Below are 23,026 nucleotides of genomic sequence, written 5' to 3' on the forward strand. Positions count from 1 at the left end.
AATATATGTATGTGTGTATGTGTGTGTGTTGTAGGCCTTGTAGTATGACCTTGATCTTCATATGTCCTTTTCCCCCATATATATGTATGTATATATATATAAAAAAAAAGGAAAAGCAAAAGTGAAACCGGCTGCGCCTTCTTAATAGGCTTTCGGCTGAGGGCTAAGCAACGACAAAATCAGATGGAAAGTGTGACTAGAAAACAACACAAAACAAGAGCAACACACACACACATACACACACAGAGACACAAAGATTATCAGGAAGCTATAAAGAATTTATAATTCTAAGAACGATTCGACCAGCATAAATAATTGCAATGACAAAACAATAAAACTGATGCCAGATTAAAAATTAAAGCGATCAGTTATTCAGATTGTTTAGCATGAATAAATAGAAAACACAGCAACAAGACACAAAACAATAAAGTTATCAATGCAGTAAAAATATAAATGTTTACAATAATATTTAACATAACGTTTTTTTTTTGGGAAAAATACAAATTCTTTTTAAATACATAAATAGGAGAATCAATTAAGCATCTGTTTATTTAAATACAAAAGCATTGGAAACACATAAATTTATTAATCTTAAAATTATATAAATTTTTAAAATTATCAAATTTGCCACTCAAATTTTTACAAAATGAATTTATTGTGTATTTACATTGAGTTTGCTACAGAATGCATAAAAACATAGATAATTAGTGATTAAGAAATTTAAGAAATATTTATAACTAAATATCATTTAAATTTATTCATTAAATAAACAAATTAAACTTCAAAATAAAGAAATATTTCAAATTCACTTGCAACTTTTTCATTCAAAATTATATTCAAGCGTTTCAGTTCGTTTTGAACATTTTAAATAAAGGAATTTGTAGTAATAAAATCATTTGTTAAATTATTGCTTATTCAAATAAAGTCTATAATTAAAACTTCAAAAAAAAACATTTATGTTTGCCTTTTGACACTAAATAAATCTATTAACTCACCTTGAACATTAAAATAAAATTCGTTCATTAACTTATTCAGTTTAAATAACAAAAATTCGAAAATTAACAAAAAAATGAAAACTAACTAAACTGAGAGGTAACTTTGGTTCTTAAAATACAATTAAAATTTTAGTTATCCCAGAATATTTTTACTATGAAAATGTACAATAGTAAAAGAGATTCATTTCCGTATTTAAATAAAGTTAATTACGGTTAAAAAAAATTCTATTTTAAACTTAAAGACATATTAAAAAACTACCAAAATTGGCATGCAAACAGTAAATGAAACTTTCAGCTCGCTTTGAACATTTGACGTTGTTTTTAATTCCCCCACAACAATTGCAGTTTAAGTAATTTGAATACAGGATTTAAAACGTCAATCATGTTTGAATGCCATCTTGCGTTGTTTTTTTTCCTGGAATGTTTAAAATTGAACTCAATTCTTTTTACTCATCGCACAATGACGACAAATCTAGGGTCTGATGGCGACTGTTCGCTGCTCGGGTGTTTTAGCCATGTCATGAAATCCAAGTGTTTGTTATTGTTTTGTTGGCTTAGTTTTTGCTGCCGAGTGCTGTGCACTGCTCTGCGACCACAAAAGCCATAAAACTCATTTGATTAACCAACATTGTGCACATTCATATATACGTATATATATATATTTACCATATATTTGTTTTGCCCGTTTTGTAATTTAATTATCCAACAATAAATAGAATAATGTGCAACTGCCCGCATCACAATGTGGATTGTGGATTCCGGATTGTGGCATTTGCCTGTATACGCGTATACGCAATAAATGTGTCCTAGCATATATTAATCATACGCCTCGTGGCCTTGTGCTGACTAGCAACCATGCGGGCCAACAACAACAACAACAATAATACCAAATACTAACAATAATATTAAGCAGCTTTTACCCACAGCACCACATCGATGTATTGTGTATTTGTTTCTCAATGGCTTTCAAGCCAAATCAAGACAACACTTCACAGTGGTTCCGCCCATAGGCCAAAAATAAAAAAGTCATAACAACAAAAATTTACGAAAAGTAAACAAATCGTTACTAAAATGTCCAAGCTTCTTCATTGCAAACTAGATTTTTCTGGAAATCTAACGGGACATTCTAAAAATAGAATGCAAAGTGTGAACACATCTTCAATTTTGCTGCTGCAACTGCGTTTAGTGAGCTTTTTGTCAAAACAAAAGTGAAGTTCAAAGTGGTCGGACGTTCGCAAAAATTCACCAAATTGAAATATTTAAAAAGGTATTAAAGTTGAAGATATTTACTTTAACAAGTTCTTTTACTGAAATTAATTTGAATTATTAATTATTTGCTATTGTTTAATTTTAATTAATACTAATTTTCAGTGAATTGTGATCGTCATTATCTCTGTTTAAGTAGATTTTTAGGTATGTTGCCCCCCGATTCCCCCTTTATGAGTGATATCAGTGCATTTGCCAATGTTTTCAGGTAATAAAAATGTTAAGTTCAGCTGCAGATTTTGGCAGATGTGTATATACTCATTAATAAACTCAAGCTATCTTACTGTTTTCAAGGTCAAATTTGCGACGCAATCTGCTGCTCCTTCTTTGCCTTTGTGATGTTTTTTTGTGTTTGTGGACAATTTTACATATTCTTTTTTTCGCTTATTTTTATATTATCATTTTTTATTGGCGCTTCTTATAACTACGAGCTTTTACGCATGTACATCTTTGATCTTTGGTGCACAGAAGAGGGCACGAATGCAGAAAAAACTCGAAAAGTAATTAGTTTAGTAGAAGAAAGCAGAAAGGTAATTTAAATACTCTTATACATATCTTGGATGCTAATAATCAAATTTTAGCACTGTAACTCCACCGGAAGTATTTTGGCGCACTATCGGCATATAAGCCATACTAATGTTGTATGGGAGCTATAGGATATAGTATTCCGATCTAGACAATTTTTTTACTATATATACAATATTTTTATATATATTATATATATATATATTATATATATATATTATATTTTTATATATATTTTTATAGAATTTTGGGCAAAATTTCGTAGCAATATAACAACTAGAAGTATTTTTGGCCGCATCTTCCATACTGGCGGAACCACTGTGCACTTATGTGTCCTTTTATATGTATTTAGCAACATTCGTACAACACTGTACGAAAATATCCGGAGTGGAATTGAAGTTAATTTTGTTACAACAACAATCGACTATTATTAGAAATAGTTACGAAGGTTATTGTACGCATAATTCTGTCACTTGACATAAAGCGTTTAACCAGGAAATTGATTCAGATCTTAAGCAGTGATTAAAGCTAAGGAATTTATGGTCAAGTTTTCATAACTTTGTACCTTCAGGAAATTAATGTAAAAGGCAAAGGAAGGCATCTCCGACCCTATACAAAATATACAGTCTTGATCAGCAACAATAGTTGAGACGATATAGCCGTCTTCGTCTCTCTGTCTGCCTGTATTATATCTTAGAGACAATAAAAGATACAGATATAATTTTTGGCCACCACTTGTTATATTTGATTAAAATTTTTGCCATGCCCACTTCCGTCTCCGCAATTCAATAATAATCGAATAACAATTGTATAAGTTTTAAAGCTAGATTTTTCGCACATACAACATTAACTATAGTGTTTATGATTCCTAAAAATTTGGTTGGGATCAAATAAAAATTGTAGAAGGTATGTAAGAAACTTACTACGGGTCTTAGTTGCTTTGGTTGACAATCTGGTATATTTTGCACTATTTGGTATATTTGTAATGTAGTGCAATATCAATATGCATACTTTGGTTTTATTTTTGGTATTTTTGTGGTATTATAATTTTGTATAATTTAAAATAAATACCGCATTATTGCTTTGGCTGAAAATCTGGTATATTTTTCACTCTTTGGTATATTTTCAATGTTATTTAATTCATTGGTATATTGTTTGGTATTTTGTAGTATTCTAATTAAGTGTATTTTAAATACCGCATTATTGAACTCTGGGACACTTTGAATGTAGTACTATATAAATACCAAAGAAAGTATTCGGTATATTTTTATTATTTTTTGCCACATATTGATTTGCTATATTCTAAAATTAATACTACACCGTTTTGCTTTTAATCACAATGGGTAGTGGGTATCTCAATGTCGAGCACACCCGACTGTAGCTTACTTACCTGTTCATTTCTTAAGCCGTGATTAAAGCTGCGGAATTTCTGGACAAGTTTTTGTGATTGCTCCCGGAAAAACGTAAAATAGTATTTTTAGCGGAATCGCTTTCACTTGGCTAAAGAAGAAGATGCAATTGAGACATAATTTCTCAGTACTTTTGTGCCAATTGAAGCACAATGGCTAATAGCGAACGTGGGCGAGCAGAAGATTACTAATTGGTCGGGGCAGCAGCACATTTGATGTTCTTTCGAGTTGTGTGATGATGTTAGAAAACCCGGAGCCAGGATACTGTAATGAGCTGCATGTAAATTTTAATTAATGCTCGGACAAATAAACATGCAGACTCGGCCGGGACACATTGCCCGGCTGCATTGGCAATTAGAGTTAGTCTGGGATAAGCCTGGCGAGTACTACGAGAGGGAGCTCAAAAGCGGAGAACAAAAAACACAACAAAAAAATTGGGGCGCAAAAAAGAACGAAACGTAACACAGCAACGAACACAGGATAAACGGAAGCGGAAGAGCAACAAAACTAAATGGGCGCACAGCTGACAGCCAGCAAAAAAAAAAAACGACAAACAAAACACAGACCAAAAGAATAGATAAACAGACAAACGTATGGCGAGAAAGAGCGAGAGAGCGAGAGAGTGTGGAAGAAAGAGAGAGAAAGAACAGCGGGTTTAGGTGAATGAACAAAAACTGGCTGCAGTTGGATTTGGTCAGCGCAACGCAACGCGACGGCAGCGGCAGAAAAAAGTATGCTACGTTTTTCTGCTCCCCTCTTTTGCATTGCGTTTGTTTTTGCTTTTGTGATGCGGCAATCTGAGCGAGCTCAGCAACAACAACAGCGACAACAAAAATAGGCAACAACGGGCATGGGCAGCAACATCATCATTATGATGAGGAGCATGATGAGCATCATCATTATCAGCACATTGCATTGCATCACAAAGCGTAAGCTGCTTTGCCAACTGTCAGTTGGTAGCTTACAGTGCTTCCAAACTAATAGAACTTGCCATCAAAGTTTGTTAAAGCTGAGCTGAACATGTTATTGTTATTTGGGAATATGTGCTGACAAGCAGTTGATTATGATTTACTGCTCTCAAAATATGTTTAAAATAATATCGAATTAAATTTTAATTATCAACATTTGCTTATAAAGTTTGTTGAACCAACCAATCATTGGTAACTATTTAATTACAATAATTTTAATAAATAAATGCACTCATTACATCATTATCTTAGAAATTTCAAGTAACCATCAAATTCTAAAATAGAATAATATGCGTATCAATGTGTTTAATATTCAATAGCAGCTAATAAACGATTGTACTCATATTAAAAATTCACAAATTTGCACAGTAATCAAAAGTAGAAGTTTTTAGTATTTAACGAAAACAAAAACATTTCAAAAGTAGGCAGTATATTGTGCTAAAGAGTTCGCTGAATATGAAAAAATAAAACTACTATCTAAAATCAAGTTTCGGAGACATACATTATCAATTATGCTGCTTGGCAACCACTGCTAAACGAATCCATTAACTGCATCTTACTTTGTAGCTGCTTTTAAGTTTAGAAATGAATCTATATTTAATTATTTATCTAACTGATTTACTGAGAGTTCCGTATACAATTAAATCAAGCTCCTTTGCATCATATTACAGCGTATTGGATTTAAGATAGAATTCTTAAACTGAAATATATTTTAAAATTACAATTTTATGATATTATTAGTACTATTTAACTTACACAATATAAAAAATACACACTTTTGCTCACATGTACAATCTCTGTGAAGTTGAACTGCTTGGCAACACGAATCCATTACCAGCAACTTACTTTGTCGCTGCCTATTTAATTCTTTATCTTCACTAATTTAATATGAATTTCGATCACAGTGTATTTTTTTAAATTATAATTTTATAATATATTCAACTTAAAGTAAAAGCAAAGCATTCTTTCAAATTATATTTATACGCATGTTGAGTTAATACTCAAATGTTACTCAAGTTTTTGAGCGACATGGTACCACTGTGCAGCTTATTGGCAACACAGCAGCGCAGCGTACAGTGGAGCGCAGAAGAGCACAGAACAGGCGTTGCCACTTAGCAAGTGCTCTTTCTTGTGCGACCGCAACTGCAACTCATATGGAAATTTATGCAAAATGCCGGCAAGAGGGCAAAAGGCAAATGGCAGAGGGCGTCTCTGTGGTTGCAGTTATATGTTTGTGTATCGCAGTTGTTGTTGTTGTTGGTGTTGCCAACAACGCTTGGCTTTGACTTTGGCTGGGCAATTACAACAATTACCGAGAGCTAGTGATGAGTAACATACGCTCGTATACTTGGCTCTTAATGCTCACGACTTAATGTTAATGCCACTTTACATATTAACAAATGGGAATTTTAAAAATAATGATAGTTCATTTCAATGTTATTTCATAAATAGAATGCGTATGGAACTAAGTTTGCAGTTTCAAAAGGATTTAAGGGAAATACTAATTATAACCTAATTACTGCAAATTTAAGATAAATTAAATTTGATATGCAAACACTTACAAATTGATTTCGTCATTCAAGTTATGGCTGAATTTAAACAGGCAAAAACATGTCTAAGATATCAAATAAGGTTAACTGAAATTCTGCTCAAATTTAAATGAATATATTAGGTGCACTTTAAGAAAGAACTAAAATTTATTATAGACCAAAGAAGTACTAACGAACAAATGGCAATCAGCAGCAAATGCAAAATTGTATTAAAGTTTCCACTTTGTAAAATGGGATTCAGCTGATAAATTGTAATCCCACTGAAGCGCAATTTAATCGCTTTTAGGCCAACTCACACTCTCGCTGTTGATGCTGTCAATCATGGCACTTTGCCTTTGCCTAAACCATTTGATAATCCATCCCATCCATAGAGGGGATTTTGCATTCTTCGCCATCGCCATCGCCATCGCCATTCACAACCATGTAGTTCAATTAAGATACGATGCTCACTTTTGCCGTAACGAGTGGCTTACGAAGTCAGACAGATTTAATCCTGGCCAGAGTTCCCTGGCATGTGTAAGTCATCCACCATATTCACAGTGTTCACCGCTCACCGTTCATGGTGCAACATGAGGCAGCCTGCCTGCCTCTTGCCTGCCGCTTGCCGCTTGCCGCTTGCCACAGTCAACATTCGACTGTGATCTGTAATCCGGATTTCATTACAATTTTAACATTGCAATCCTTTGGTTGCTGCACTTTTTGACAGTCGTTGTCAATGTGGCATGTGGCAAGCTGGCAGCTGCCATCTGGCAGGTGGGCATGAAGTGGCTGGCAGCTGCCATGCGGCATAGCAACGTAACGAAACGCATTCGCTGGCTCAGTATCTCAAGCCCTTATGGCAATTGCACTTTCTCCAGTTCTTCGACTACTTAAAAAACAAATACGTGAACAAAAGTTATGAATTCGATTGCTCGACCTTGAGATACCCGCTTTGTATTTAAAGTGCACTCAAAGCGGACTTTAATAAACTGTTGTTAGCGGCAGTTAGTAGTCAACATAGTTATGCAAATAAATAGATTTACTTGGTTAATCAATATTTATATTATGGCTTTTAAATAAGCGTTGCAATCTAATCTTCAAACTGTTAAGTTTACATTTCAGCATTACGCTCAGCTTATGAAGTTAACATTGCAGTTCTATTCACAGACTGTTATGTTAATAATTGCAGATGAACGCTCATGTTAAGTTAACATTTGTAGGTGAACTCTCATGCTGTTAAGTTAACATATTCAGATCAACTTTCAAACTGTTAAGTTAACATATGCCAATCAACTCTCAGACAGTTAACACTTGTTGATGAACGCTCATTCTGTTAAGTTAACATTTGCAAATCAACTCCAGAATGTAAAGTTAACATATGAAGATCAACTTCAAGTTTCAAACTGTTAAGGTTTGCTCATCAATTCTCAACTGTTAAGTTAACATCGCAGTTTATCACTGTAACTGTTAAATTAGCATGACAGCCTAACACTCAAGCCGTTAAGTTAACATTACAGTCTAATCCTCGGACTGTTAAGACTGCTAAAAGACAAACATTGCTCGTAAGTAGAATAACGTAATACTTTTGACTCACCAAGAATATGATATGTATACTTTTGTGAAGCTGGATCTACCCACAACCGCCTATTGTCACTAAGTTATAATACCCTTCGACCCAATGGGTAGAGGGTATTGAAAAAGGGAACGGAATAAGCTGTCTGCCTGTGGCTTACAGTCGTGACCTTCCGCCTGAGGCTGCCACACGCTTTTCCCGCACCCGCATCCTCAGTTTGACCATTAACATTTATGACTTGTATCTTACTTTATTGTATGCCACACACGCACACACACATACACACACACACACATCAGCCATATCCTGCAGCCTTCAGCTTGTTTATGCGCATAAGTTACGACCGACATCGCGATATTTTTTACGTCACATTCCAGCATTAAGTTGATCTCATTTTATTTTGTCAGCAAAACTACACGACTTCTGCAATAAAATTTATTATCGAACTTTTTATTGCCTACAGCTAACAAGGGCATCATCAGACATTTAAGCGTTTGTAACAGGCAGTAAATCAGCAAATCTCAGTCTCACTAAAGATTTAGATGTTTTCATTTAGACATTTACCTAATTAAGGTTTTGTTTTAACTCTTTAAATGTTTTAAGTCACTGCTCAAAAATGCAGTACAAAAATATTTGAAATTTCATTTAGAGTAATAATAATTTTGCCTGTCTTGTCTGTCTTTATGCGAGAAATGTTTTCGATTTCTAACATTCGGCATTAAACTTGGCTTCCACATTGATTGCAACATTCTTAAATTCCAATTATTGCAAGGGCATGCTACGTTTGAAACCCCTTCCTAGTCTGCTGTACCTTTTACCCACAAAACTATCTTGTTTATATCTCCTAAACTTTTCTGTTCACCCAGCGAACGAAAAGCAAATAAATTTTGCAAAAGAAAGAAAACTAACGTTAGATACGAAGTGAATTTGGGCAAACGAATGAAATATATTAAGTCAGATATGTTATAAGAAAGAAACGAAAATATCGTAATATAATAATTCAAATTCAAGATTTAATTAAGAAAGTATGTAAAAAAAAATCGCAAACACATATTCCATTCAGAATCCCTTAAGTTATTTAAATTAATAATATATGTAAAGAAAAAAAAGTAGAGATCAAAATATAAAAATATTAAAATTGACTAGTTTCGAAACACATTAAATTTGAACCCCTGAAAATTATCTAAAATAATCGCAAAGTAATGCAAATATGAAAAACTATCACTGAATTTAGTTTGACATTGATACTATCGAAAAAAAAACTATCGCTTTTGCTATCGTCTGAGAATGTTTAGACTATTGCGCCATCAGGTTGCACTTGCAACGATCTTCAAAGTAAATATATATTAAAAATTGCAATTAAAAAGAAAATATCCTTTACTGAAATTCTTACAATTTAACAGCAATAAATAAATAAAAAGCAATAAATAATCACTATCGCTGCTATCACTTCTACTATCTGCAAATGTTCCATTTCAAAGAGCATTTTACAAGAAATAAAATGAATGATATATCAGATACCATTGATACCATCGAAAAACTATCGCTTCAGCTATCGTATGCAAATCTTCAGCACTATTGCGCCATCAAGTTGCACTTGCAACGATTTGTGAATATTTCCGCCTGCGCAAAATATTGTGCACATCAATTGTTGCATGTGCTCTGATAACATTGCAATTGCAATAGTTGTTGTTGTTAATGTTGCTGTTGTTGTTGCAGCTTTTGTTGATGGTGCTGTTAAGGGTCTTCAATGGCAGCTGACTGGCTGAATGGCTGGATGGCTGCTGAGCCTGGACTCGCTTTCTCAAGGACTCGCGTGCAAAAATGTTTGCATTGATGCCCTGGCCCGTCCGTGTGTATCCCAGCTTAGCATTACAGCACTTTGTTATTTGCAATTGAGTTGCATTGCATTGATTTGTTGCCATTCGCCCTTCTTCGCCCCGTTCCTTTGCAGTGCCTCGTTCTTCGACCCCTTGACTGGCTTTCAGCATGTTTTTGTGTTTGCATCGGTGCTGCTTCATTGCTCGGTTATACAACATAACCTTTTCTTGACCTGAACACTTGCAGGACATCCTTACAACGATCCTGTTTGTACAACATTGCTCCATTCAAAGAAGAGAGGGAGAGAGAGAGAGAGTCCCTTCCCCTGCACCGTCCCTTTGCGCTCATGTCGTGTCTGTTCGATTGCCATTGTGTGAAGCTATTTGAATGCATACATATTATGTGAGCATTGACCGGCAGCTGATTGAGAAGTGTGAATGACGCATTACGCAAGAGAGTCAGGGACAGAAGTAGAAGTAGAAGTAGAAGCAGAGACACAGACACACAGACACAGACACAAACACAGCCAAGCACATCAGTGTGAATGAAATGTAAGAATTTACTTCATACAAACAAAAACATATTTATTCAGCAGAGATGGGCTCAATTGCGATGCGATGTTATAACTGTAGCTCTAACTGTGACTTTGAATGTGACTGAGACTGAGACTAAGACTGGGCATGATGCCAATTTGATAAATATGAAATAAGAATAAATGTGAAGCACGCAAATTCACAATTCCAAAATTTACAGATAAAAAAAATAGAACTTCATTCAAAAAATCTTTCGTTAACAACAGCAATTGGATAAGGATTTATAATATTAATTTTAAGTTTTTAAATTTATTAAGAAATAAGTAAATTAGATATAAACTAAATACATTTTCGAAGTTAATCATAACAAGAAGCAAAAAATATAAGAATAAAAATTGATGCACTTATGTAAAGACTTCCAATAAAGACTTCGTATACTGTAACAACAATATCTTAATTGTTTTGATAAGTAATAAATATTTAAATGAAATTCGAACTCGATAATAGATTCTATATGCTTTTTGAATTTCTATTTTACCATTATCTTATTATAATGTCATACACATTATTTAAAAAAGGTTTGGGCAGCTTAGAATGATTTATCATAAATTTCGTTATTTTTTAACTAATATAATCAGTAGTAACATTTTGGAACATTATAAGTATTACTTTAAAATATTTACGACCATTATAAGTATAATTGCATTGATAATATATCAAGTATACACATATTACGTATACGCATAACAATTGTTATTAAGTATACGTGCTGTTGCTAGAGCTAGAACTTGAACTAGAATTTCTGTGAGCAGCTTTGCAGTTGTAATATGCGATGCATTTATGTCATACGACGTCTTCACATCAGAGAGTTGTACAAAATGTGCTCATCACTTATTTGTAGCACCCACATACGAGTGCAGATATGAACATGAATATAATATTTGCACTTGTGCCAAGTTGTACTTTCTGACTCCATCTCGTTAAAATGTGTCCTGTGAACTTGTGAAGCTACTCAGCACAGTTCACTCCCTGTCACTCTCTCATACTCCAGCCCGAGAGAGAGAGAGAGCTACGACGTAGTTAGCCATACCAATTAATTCAGCCCAATTTGAGCATGAACATGATACAAAGCACATCATAATTGTGTCTAATTATATTGTGTAAGAGGATAAACAATACTAAACGCATTCACTCCGATTCATTTCGTTCGCATTGTATCATTTAAATGGTGAATACAATCAGCGAAATACTCAGTATAACGACAACTACCGCATCAAATAAACGAGCAGCAGCAGCGTCGTAAAATACAACAACAACAAGAACAAGAACAACAAATTCGACTGGCCCCAAACGAGCGTTACGAAATTATTTTGGCAGTTTGCCCGTTGTCAAGGTCTTGGTCTGGGTCGGAGCTGCTGCTGCCACTGCTGCCATTGTGCTGCCTGCCTAGTTGCCATTGCCATCGCCGGGGGGCATGCAACGAGTGTATGTGTGTGTGAGGGTGTGTGTGTATGGGGAGGGGGGACGCCATCAATGCCACTCCTGCCACTGCCAGACGACACCGAAAGGGGAGATGAGTGAGCATATAGACTCTTCTTTTCTATTTTTTTTTCTTCCCCTCTTCTATTTTGGTTTGGAACCGCCTTTAGCTACCCTGGGCTATGCCTGATTTGAGATGCCATCGAGCAACTGCGCTGACTTTGATTGAAATTTGAAAACGTGCAAACAATTCCGTTTGATTTATAGTAGGTAAGAGCAACAGCAGCAGCAGCAGCACTTGCCACCTAATGTGGCACTTCTTCGTCGTCGTCTTCTTCACGATAGATTCCAAACCGTCTAACACATTATTGGCAGTGCAAAAGATCAATAAACATTCCAAGCCTAAGCTTCGTTTCAAAATGTAAAATAAGTAAGGCAACTGCAAAGCCATTTAATTTTGTTTTAGTTTGTATAAAATGATTAAATTTGGCGTAGATTTTATGTAAGTCAAATACTTATGAAAATTTCAAATAAATTTTATCACAAACTTATATATTATTTTATTAGTAAATCTTGTAAGCTTAGTAAAAGAATTACAAAGCTATTTAATTTTGTATTAGTTTGTATAAAATATTTCAGTTTTGCGTTGATTTTTTATAGCTTAAATCTTCACTAAATCTTCATTTTACAAAATACTTGTATTTTATTTTATTAGTAAATCTTAATAAAGTTTTAAAGTTCATTTTATAAAATATTTGTATTATATTTGACTAGTTTTGCATATGTTTTATGACACTAAATTACCAATAATTTTTTACGAAACGATATAAGATAATAAACGTAAGATAATAAACGTTTCATTAATAAATTAAAAAAATATATATGCGTTATTGGTATTTTGACTTTAAATTAAAATACAAATATTTGATAAAATTGAAATCTTTAAAAATACTTTTTAAGCGTTTATTATGCAATCTTTTCAAATAAGTAAAAATGCAAAAAAGAATACATTTTATTAATACTCGTATTTTAGCTTAAAACAAATACAAATATTTGTTAATTTTAAAATAATTAAGTATACTTTTTAAGCGTTTATTTGTCGAACTTTTCAAATAAGTATTTGAAACTTCAAGCAATATTTCAAATAACTTTTATCTGATAGACCTTAATTCAGCTAAATCGCAATTACAATCACAGAGTATCTTTTGGGTCAGTCAGCAATAAACAATGCGAATTATACGCTGTATTGATATTGATTTATAGAGTGTCAATCTGACAAATTACACAACGCCAGGCCAGCATAAGCAGGGCAATGCAACAGTTGTATTATATTGTGATAGATACAAAGGAAACACACACAAACACAGACACACACACACACACACAGCTGTCGTATGATTTGCAAGCGAGCCAGGAATAGAGTCAGAGTCACAAAGAGCGAGTGAGACGAAGCGAGCACAATAAATAGTGACGAGCTGTCAAAAACTGTGTTGTTTTTTTTTTTTTTGTTCTGTTTGTTTGTTTGTTTTTTTTTTGGCCTATGAAGAAAATTACATGGTTGGTCAGCGAGGCGTGTGGCGCCCTCTGTTGGTCGTTTGCTTTTATTATACGTTGAATACGAAGAAGGGGAGAACGAAAAGTAGCTGCATGTGATCGTACTTATAATGCGCACTGTCTTGTCGGTTTTGTGTTTCCTTTTCACAGTTATGTTTTGCGGATTTCTTCTTCCCCCCCCCGGTAACTCAAGTCGAAAGCGGATAAAGTAAATGCAGCCGAGCAAAACATCGTCGAGCGAACTTGAGACAAATGACTGACAGACAGTGGCATAGTCCAAAGAGAGTGAGAGAGAGAGAGATAGAGAGAGAACTTGCAAATAACTGCAGAATAACTGACAGAGAGAATGTGGCAAAAGTGGCGAAGTAGTTGTAGTAGAGAGTAGAAATAGAGAATCAGCAGCAACTAAGCAGTGCAAATATCATGGCGAATAGAGAGCAGAGTGTAACAATTTCAATGCCAACTTGTAATAGGCAACAGCAGCTCAGCCAAGCGGCAAATGTCCTGTGGTGAGCCACTCCCCCCTCTCTTCCGCACCTTCGCCAGCAACTGACAGTCAACACTCAGCAAAAAAGAAAGTATCTCAAGTCTTTGCTAGGTGATGTAACTGCTGTAAGCAGCGTTGGCCTGCCTTGAATTAGGTTTTTATTTAATTTTAATGCCACACAATGCAAGCGAGAGATAAAGAGAGACAGAAAGAGAGAGAGAGATAGCAAGAGCATGTATAAGGAATATATGTATGTATAAGCCAAGCTCAGAGATTTGGCCAGCTGCTGCAAATGCTGCTGCAGTGAACGCCTTTAGGGCAACAGTCGCTGTATGTACTATCTATCATCCACACACTTCTCTCTCCCCCCCTCTCCCTCTCTCTATGTCTGTCTCTGTCTCCCTGCATGCCTGACTCTGGTATGTCCTTTGGCCTATTTTAGGCTCAAGCTGTCGTTGCAAGTTGCAAGTTGCAACATCTGCTCGTCGTTGCTCGACTGTCCGTTCAAGCGTTGCATATTGCGGTTACGCTTCTTCCACAAATTGCCACTTGCACTTGAATTGCCATTTTGCCAGCCCGTTATCACTTTTCCTATACCTGCTTAACAACTTAACAGAAATGGTCAGTTTTGGGTTTCAATTTAATCGAATGAATTTCAATTCCCTTTTGTTCTGAATATCCCAATTCAAATGCGAATTGTTCTCTCACATTTCTTACATTTCTTGCAACAAATATTATGGGCAATAACTGAACTTAAAGTTCCTTTGCATTTGATGGCATCAGACAACAAACGCTAGATGGCGCCAGCGCAATGCTTAATAAATATAAAGTTTATTTAGTACATTGTTTTCCAATTTTGCAAATTGTTTGTATATTTGATGAATTCCAAAGTCATTTAATACATTTAATTACTTAACAAATCATCTTGACTAGACTTTAACCCTTTCGGGACGGGGTTTTATTTCGAAAACCAAGATAGTTAGAGAAAATCCTTTTTCAGATTCTGAAAGATGACTAAAAATAATTATGTACTGCATACTTGGAAATCCTGAATTCGTCCTTTTATCCTGGGACATATAATCCCAATCCGAAGATATTCACCGTTACTTTTTTGCTTACATTATGAAATAGACACTTAAAACTGTGTTTGCGATATTTCACAAGTGCTCTAGCATTAAAATTATAGAAAATACGATGCAATGAAAAATTTTGGGACGTATTGTCCCAGTAGTCCCGAAAGGGTTAAGTTATTCTGTATTTACTTTAAATCATTAATAACACAAAACAAACGCTAGATGGCGCTAGCGCAAAGCTTAATAAATATAAAGTTTATTTAGTTCATTGATTTCCAATTGTTGTTATTGTTTGTATATTTGATGAATTCAAAAGCTATTTAACGCATTTAATTATTTATCTGATCGTTTTAACTGGACTTAAAGTTCTTTTGCATTTACGTTGAGTCATTGATAACTGGAAACAAACGCTAGATGGCGCTAGCATAATGCTTAATAAACCGAAAGTTTTTAGTTCATTTTTTTCCAAGAAAGTTAAAATTGCTCTTCTAACTTTATGTATATTTGATTAATTAGAAAGCTATTTTATTATTTAACTAACCATTGTAACTTCAAGTTCTTCTGCGTTTACTATAAATCATTGACAATATCAAACAAACGCTAGATGGCGGTAGAAAAAGTTTCCAAGTGGAAATTACTTTGTTAATATATCTTGTAAATTTGATAAATTTAAATGCTATTTAATTCAATTGGCGCAATTTGAACAGTTGCGTAGCTTAGCATTATTATTATAGGTTTTTGGCAACAAACTTGGATAAATACATTGAAAAGTTTTGCACAGCGCTGAACACAGTTTGTAAACTGTTCTTAACCATGTGCAAGAAGTTGGCTCGTTTGATTGGCAGTGCGACTGCAATTGCAACTCCAATCAAATTGCATTAAATGTGGTTGTAATAAAAAAAAAAAGAAAGAAATGAAAGAAAGTTCAACTTTCAAGATTTAAGTAAATATTTGATGAAACTTTTGGCTGTTCAACTATTTATTTGCAAGCCAAGAACTATGCGTATTTCCTACCATCATCAACTATGTATGTGTGCGTGTGTGTGTGTGTGTGTGTATATTGCATGTCCTACTCTACATTTAGTATACATCTAGTTATAGCACATCTAGTTTGTCTGCCCGGGAGCGTTCTTTTGCCAGCACGCCAAGTCTCATCTCATCGCAGTCACCGCAATTCCAACCCGCCCCCAAAAAAGCTTTTTGCTGCGTCGTCGTCGTCCCCATTGTCAAATCGCGCGAAAGTTTTTAAGGTCGTTCAGGCCCCAAAGCTACAGCTGCATTCCGCCTCCATTCCTGCCACACACAAAATTAAAAAAATGGAAAAAACAAGACTGGGGTCGGGGGAAGAAAAAACTACGCCAATGCCCTTGCTAATGAGCAAACTACAGAAAAATAGAAAAAAATAAAATATTTGCCACAATTATGTGCCTCACTATTTGCACTAATGAAAACCGACTTATCAATGATGAATTCTATCAAAAGTGTGAAATGAGCATTTCGAGTTTTGTGTTTGTTTGCGTAAGTCAATTAGTTAAATCAAATAGATTCTTAGTTCTGTTTGCGATGTTACGCATACGACGTGTTGTACCGGTTAAGTGTTGCCTACTTTACGGCTGCAAGTTGACCAAACATAAACACAAAACACACACCTGACAGATTGACTGTGTGTGAGTGTGTGAGTGTGTGTGAGTGTGTGTGTGTGTGTGTGTGAGTGTTCGTGTGTGTGTTAGCTGGGCCAATTTGTCCATGCTGCGTACGCATATATTATCTGCATATCGTGTGGCCAGGTAATATGCACGAGCATGCTTGCGTAAACAGGCTGCTTGGCATGCTTGTGTCAACGACAACAACAACAACAACGACAACAACAACAACTACAACATCTGCCAGCTATATGAATTTCGTTTCCCCTTGCACTTGCTCAAAAACAAACTGTCGACTGCAGAACACTCTTCAATCTAGCAAGGTGAAGAAATATTTATTATTATTATTGTTTTATTGCAACAACAAACATAATTCCTTATTACTTTTTTCTTAGTCAGAGCGACTAAAACTTTTAGGCTCAAAACAAGTGAAAAAGGCGTAAAAACTAATTAAGTATTTTCTACTTAAACAGATAAACTATAAAATGCTATAAAATTGTATGGTAAAGAAGATAATAAGCAATTTGTTGAAGAAAATATCTTAGCAAAAACTTCATACAAAATTCGTAATATTTATTAAAATGGAATATTATCTTAATTTGTATATCGAGTGCGACACTATTTAAAGCGAAAAAAACATACATATAGTACATACATCAAACCATATATAGCTTTTAATAAGAACTTTAATCAGAGCTATGAATGATGCAACCTAGTACATCTCTTTAAAATATAACAATAAAGCTGCCATCAAACCCGAACTTTAGTATTGAATATATTCAGTGTACCTTTGTGTCACATGTTGCACGTTGTATGTTGCATGTTGCATGGCTTTATTCATTAGAAGACCCTCAAACAGTATTTGATGTCAAGGTTTTCGCTTACTTTTGAGCAATCTGCGCGCTTAGCTTGAGTTGGCTTTTAATACAAGATTCGCAGCTGCAAGTTTCAGTGCACTCAACTTAAGGCCTGGTCCTTGATCCCTTCTCTGTTGCACAGGGTATTTTTGTTGTTGTTGTTGTTGCTGCTCAGTTACTCCCCGAAAATGTCTTTGAGTGTACGTACACACACATACATATGTATTTGATATAATTTCATAAGAATTTCAATTTTGCAAGTTGTCGCAGCGTATGTTAACCAAAGAGAGAGAGGCGAAAAGCGAACGGCAGACTTAAAGCATGCACAGCATTTATATAAGCCAAAAAAGAAATAAAAAAAGAAAGGGCGATGGCAGATGGCCCAGTTGCATTTCGGTCGCTTCTTCCCAGGGCACAACGATTATGTGCATCATTGGGTCCACAAACCGCTGACTCAACAGCTGCAAAAGTTCTTGGCACAAAATCCGAGTTACTTATTAGATGCGATGACATTACTTATAGTCCTTCCTCATAGCCTAAAGGCACGAAGCGAACGAACACAGAGGCTGCTTATCAATTAGTGGCCTCAGCAACGTTGCCCCCCCCCCTTCTCAGCGACCCCTTCTTTAAGCGGAATTCATGCTTGCAATTAAGCCAAGTAAGCGCAAAAAGCCAGGCCAAGCCACTCACTCGTCTCTGTGTCTCTGTGTGTGTGTCTGTGTGGTGTGTGTATGTGTGTGTGTGTGTGTGTGTGTGTGTGTGTGTGTGTGTGTGTGTGTGTGTGTGTGTGTGTGTGTGTGTGTGTGTGTGTGTGTGTGTGTGTGTGTGTGTGTGTGTGTGTGTGTGTGTGTGTGTGTGTGTGTGTGTGTGTGTGTGTGTGTGTGTGTGTGTGTGTGTGTGTCGGTGTGTCTGTGTCTGTATTCTTAGCCAAATCAACAGAGAGTAATTTGAGCTGCGCTCACGGCTGCCAACTGCCAGATGCCAGATGCCAGGTGTGAAAGGAAACCAAGAGACGCCTCTCTCTCTGAACTCTCCACTCTCCACTCGCCACTCCCCTCCCCTTCCCTAGCGATTCGGGTCACTTGGCAGCTGTGGCAGAGACAATTTATATTCGCATTAATCAATCGCAGTTATCCGACTACCACAGCTTCAGACCTTACGTGAGTGCTTCGCAATTGCTGCCGTCGCTGCTGCTGTTGCTGCATGCATAATTATTATTCATATTATTTCTAGAGAAACTTTCGACTAGTATTGGGTAATCTAAAAAGCATTAAAGTAGTCTGCTTGCTACTGAATTAAGGGCTTAGTTGCAATTTAATTAGATTACAAGTTACGAACAATTTCGTTAAGGAACCTTATGCTTGTATTTTTCTACACGAAAATACTTCTAAATAAAATTACTCTCAAGTCGAAAAAATGGAGATTCTTAAATTAAGGAAGCCTTTTATTTTCTCAAGAAATATTTTGTTTTATTTAAATTGAAAGCTAAATGTGGCTAAAATGGGGAATGCAGCGTTAGCTGCATAGTTGATTCGTTGGATCTTTTACAACACTGACAGTTTTACTTTACAACACTTTACAGCATTCAATATCAGAACTCTATCAATTATAATTTCACAGCAAAATCAGCTAAAATCGATTCAGCATAGTTTAAGTTCTGGTTGTCTCGAACGTAGCTTGAAATACAGAACTCAACAAATACTCTGATTTATTTGATTTGATAAGTGAATTAGACCAAAATCGATTATGTAGTACCAGCGCGATAGTTGACTTGTTGGATCTTTTACAGCACTGATATTTTTCATATTTTGATAATCTTCAACATTGCTTGGAATACAAGCGAGCACTTAGCTTTGAATATCAAAATTCTATCAATAATAATTTCTTAACTAAATCAAGTAAAATCGATTATGCAGTGCTAACCCAAAACCTGATTTTTTGTGTGTTTCACAACACTTGAATCTTTCATATACGCTCATCTCTAACGAAGCTTGAAATATTACCGTGTGTGTGTTTTAAAATTAGCTGGCTGTGATTATAGAAATGCATTTATGTAAAGTTATAGAAATGTTTTGCAGTCAATCGAACAATGACAGCAAATCTATTTACAATTTAAACATGTTGCTTTGTGTCCAGTTTAAAACTAAACAAGCAGCTGTGATCCCTGAGATTATCTAACCGTTGCTCCGAATTGACTTCATTCCACGCGACCTGAGTGTTTGAGATATATTAACAAAAAAAAAAGAAACAGAAACAGAAAAGAGATGAACAAAAAGGATGCCAACAAGCTTAGTGAGTAAACACACGGAAGACCGTTAGTTAGCTGACCTTCTCCCAGTCGCAGTGACAAGAACCCCACAATAATCCCCACTGAGTTCTTGTACAACGACAACAGACGATGATGATGATGACGATGATGATGATGATGATAATGGGATGACTATGATGATGATGATGATAATGATTGTGGCGATGATGTGATAATATCCGTATGCGAGAGTCTCTAGCGTGGCTCGCGTAGCCCCCGAAGGCTATAAATACTGCAAACGACAACTGCATTCCAATCATAGTATATTTATTAATAAACAATAATAAACAGCGCTTGCTTGTGAATGGCTGCAATAAAAACGTTGTCAGCTAATGCCAAACAAAGAATCGCAGCATGCAAAGATAAATACATATGTGTATATGTATGTGTGCTTGAACTCACAGTTCTGCATCTCAATCAGTTGAATGCATTCGTTTACTCGCATTTTTAATTAAAACTAAGCTCTGCACTCATTTCTATCATCACAATCGAGTCTTAATACACACACACACACATGCACACACACACACACACACCCACACATCCATTCACAAGTTGAACAACCAGGCTAAACAATAATTGATTTGTAATACCCTCTACTTGCTATTGTATTTTGGGGTATAACGATTAGCTTGTAAATATGCAACTATTGAAATATTATATATAATATTTTACAAAAATAAATATATGGGAATATATTTTATATGTATTATTTTTTACAAAGTATTCAATTAAATAGAACTTCTATGTTTTATCAAAAGTAGTTGTTCGATTAACTAGGATTTCTATTCGGAAGTTGTCCAAACTTTCTAATGAATTATATTTTTGACAAACTTAAAACATACTTTAAAATCTGTCCATTTGAATTACCACAGCAAATAATGTAGCTACCATAAAAATGAAAATTAAACAATTGGTATTTAGTTTGAAAAAATTCGTGTCTCTTTAAATGTTTTCTAAGGAGACAATTGCACCCGTAAGATTTACTAGGCTTATATCCTAATATATGTTAGTGATGTATACATATGTTATAAATTAGTCTTAATATATTCTATGTTTTAATAGTCAATATGTAAAATTGTTAATAATAAGGTAAAACAGCCTAAATAAACTGAAAAAAGGTGAAAACAAAGTTAACTATGTTTTAAAATCAATAACTACATTAAATTCTCATTAAGCTACTAGAAAAAAAAAATTAATTAAAAGATTCTTTTCAAATAAACTAATTCCAGAAAATAGTTTTTTTGTTGCAACATTTATACAAGCTTTCTAGAATAGCATTTGTTGTTTTGTTTAAAATCAACAACTTAATTAAATGAACATTAAACTACTTAAGAAATTAAATAAATATAAATTAGAAGGTCCTCTTGAAATAATCTATTTGTTGTATGATTCTAGAAAATACTTTTCTTGGGCTATGTTTTGATGGAGTAATTAATTGTGCACCGCTTTTGCTGAGTAGCATTTATTGTTTTCCTTACAATCAACAACATTATTAAGTTACTAACATTTTTAAATTCAAAATACTAAGTAAATTTTGAAGAAAATGATTGGGTTGATATAAAATTTGATAAAATTCTGAATTGCGCATCGCATTCGAAAACTCTAGGTCAACTGCTAGTCGAGCATAACTCGCTGTAACGTTATTACATTTCACAGCGAATTTTTCACAATTTATTTCATTTTATCTGTCGACTATCGTTCATTTGACATAAAAGGCTTTAGAAGCGCAGCTTGCAGTTGAGGATTAGATGTGGATAGTAAATTAAATTAATGAGTCTTAAGCTTAAAACATGTGCTAAGCAACAAGCAGCTTGAATTAATGTGAAGTACGACTTTCTTTTCTCTTTCTATCTCTCTGTCTCTGGTCAGTTATGCGATTTGAGGGCAAATAATGCAGCTGTCTGGCATTAAGGAGGCCAACAGTAGCATCATTAGCACCATCACACAAAGCATCAGCGAGCGATTTGCAAGGAAATCGCCAACAGCCGCCAGGACAAGGAAATTTGGCAGGCCATTCATGTCCATGCTGGAACAGATGCCATACGGCAATCTGACAGTTAGCGAAGAGCGACTGTACAGCAACAGCAACAACAACAACACCACCACCACCAACAACAGCAACAACAACATCATGTCATCAGCAACAGCAACAACAACAACAACAGAAGCAACAGCAGCAACCACATCAGTCACATCTGCAGTCACAATTTCGTCACTTTCGACAGCTGGCGCCTCATCGCTAAACGATTCGAATGTCATCAATCGGCTGGCGGATGTCACAATTGGCACACATTTTGAGCCAAGCAGCGCAATGTCAGCAAATGTCAGCGTGGATCCAGCCGCCAGTTCGCCCTGGAACATCACCTATGTCTCCGTCTCGGCCACCAGCTACAACAACTGTTCCGCCCTGTTTGCCAACTACACCCAACCGCAAGCAGGTGAGTTCCCAGTCTCACTTTCATTACTTAGTCAATTGTGTTATCCAACCTGCTTAAGACACTCAGTGCTGCATTGCATTTAATCCGCCGGCTAAGTGCGCATAAGCATTGCTCGACCCAGTTCACCACGTCGTATACTTGATAAACAATTGCATTGGCAAATAGTAAGTGCATAAATAATCAAGATTAATAAAATACTGTTGATATTTAAATCAAATTTGTGAAGACGCATAAAATAAGTTGGTAGAAAGTCATTAAAATAATGCTCGACTGTGAGATACCCGTTACCCACGACGTATACTTGATAAACAATTGCATTGGCAAATAGTAAGTGCATAAATAATCCAAATTAATAAAAGACTGTTGATATTTAATTCAATTCTGTGAAGAATCATAAAATAAGGTGGCAGCACGTATCTAAAATAATGCTCGACTGTGAGATACCCGTTACCCATTTGCAATAAAACGAAATTAAACAAATTCTACAAATGGTATATTTGGTATATCAATATTGGACTACATTCAAAGTATATCATAGAGTGCAAAACATATCAGACTGTCAGCC

General features: G+C 35.1%; 1 protein-coding gene across 7 annotated transcripts in view; it reads left to right on the plus strand.

The window, feature by feature from the left end:
- LOC133847661 (PDF receptor) overlaps nucleotides 1-23,026 on the plus strand; it is a 51,345-nt gene that overhangs the window by 16,028 nt on the left and 12,291 nt on the right. For all 7 annotated transcript variants that reach the window (XM_062282832.1, XM_062282833.1, XM_062282834.1 and 4 more), the window contains exon 2: nucleotides 21,893-22,461. In XM_062282832.1, the coding sequence (XP_062138816.1) occupies nucleotides 21,915-22,461 (547 nt within the window). In that variant the 5' untranslated portion in view covers nucleotides 21,893-21,914. The remainder of the gene's footprint in view (nucleotides 1-21,892; nucleotides 22,462-23,026) is intronic.

This window comes from Drosophila sulfurigaster, chromosome X (assembly GCF_023558435.1).
Source record: "Drosophila sulfurigaster albostrigata strain 15112-1811.04 chromosome X, ASM2355843v2, whole genome shotgun sequence".
Lineage (NCBI taxonomy): Eukaryota > Metazoa > Arthropoda > Insecta > Diptera > Drosophilidae > Drosophila > Drosophila sulfurigaster.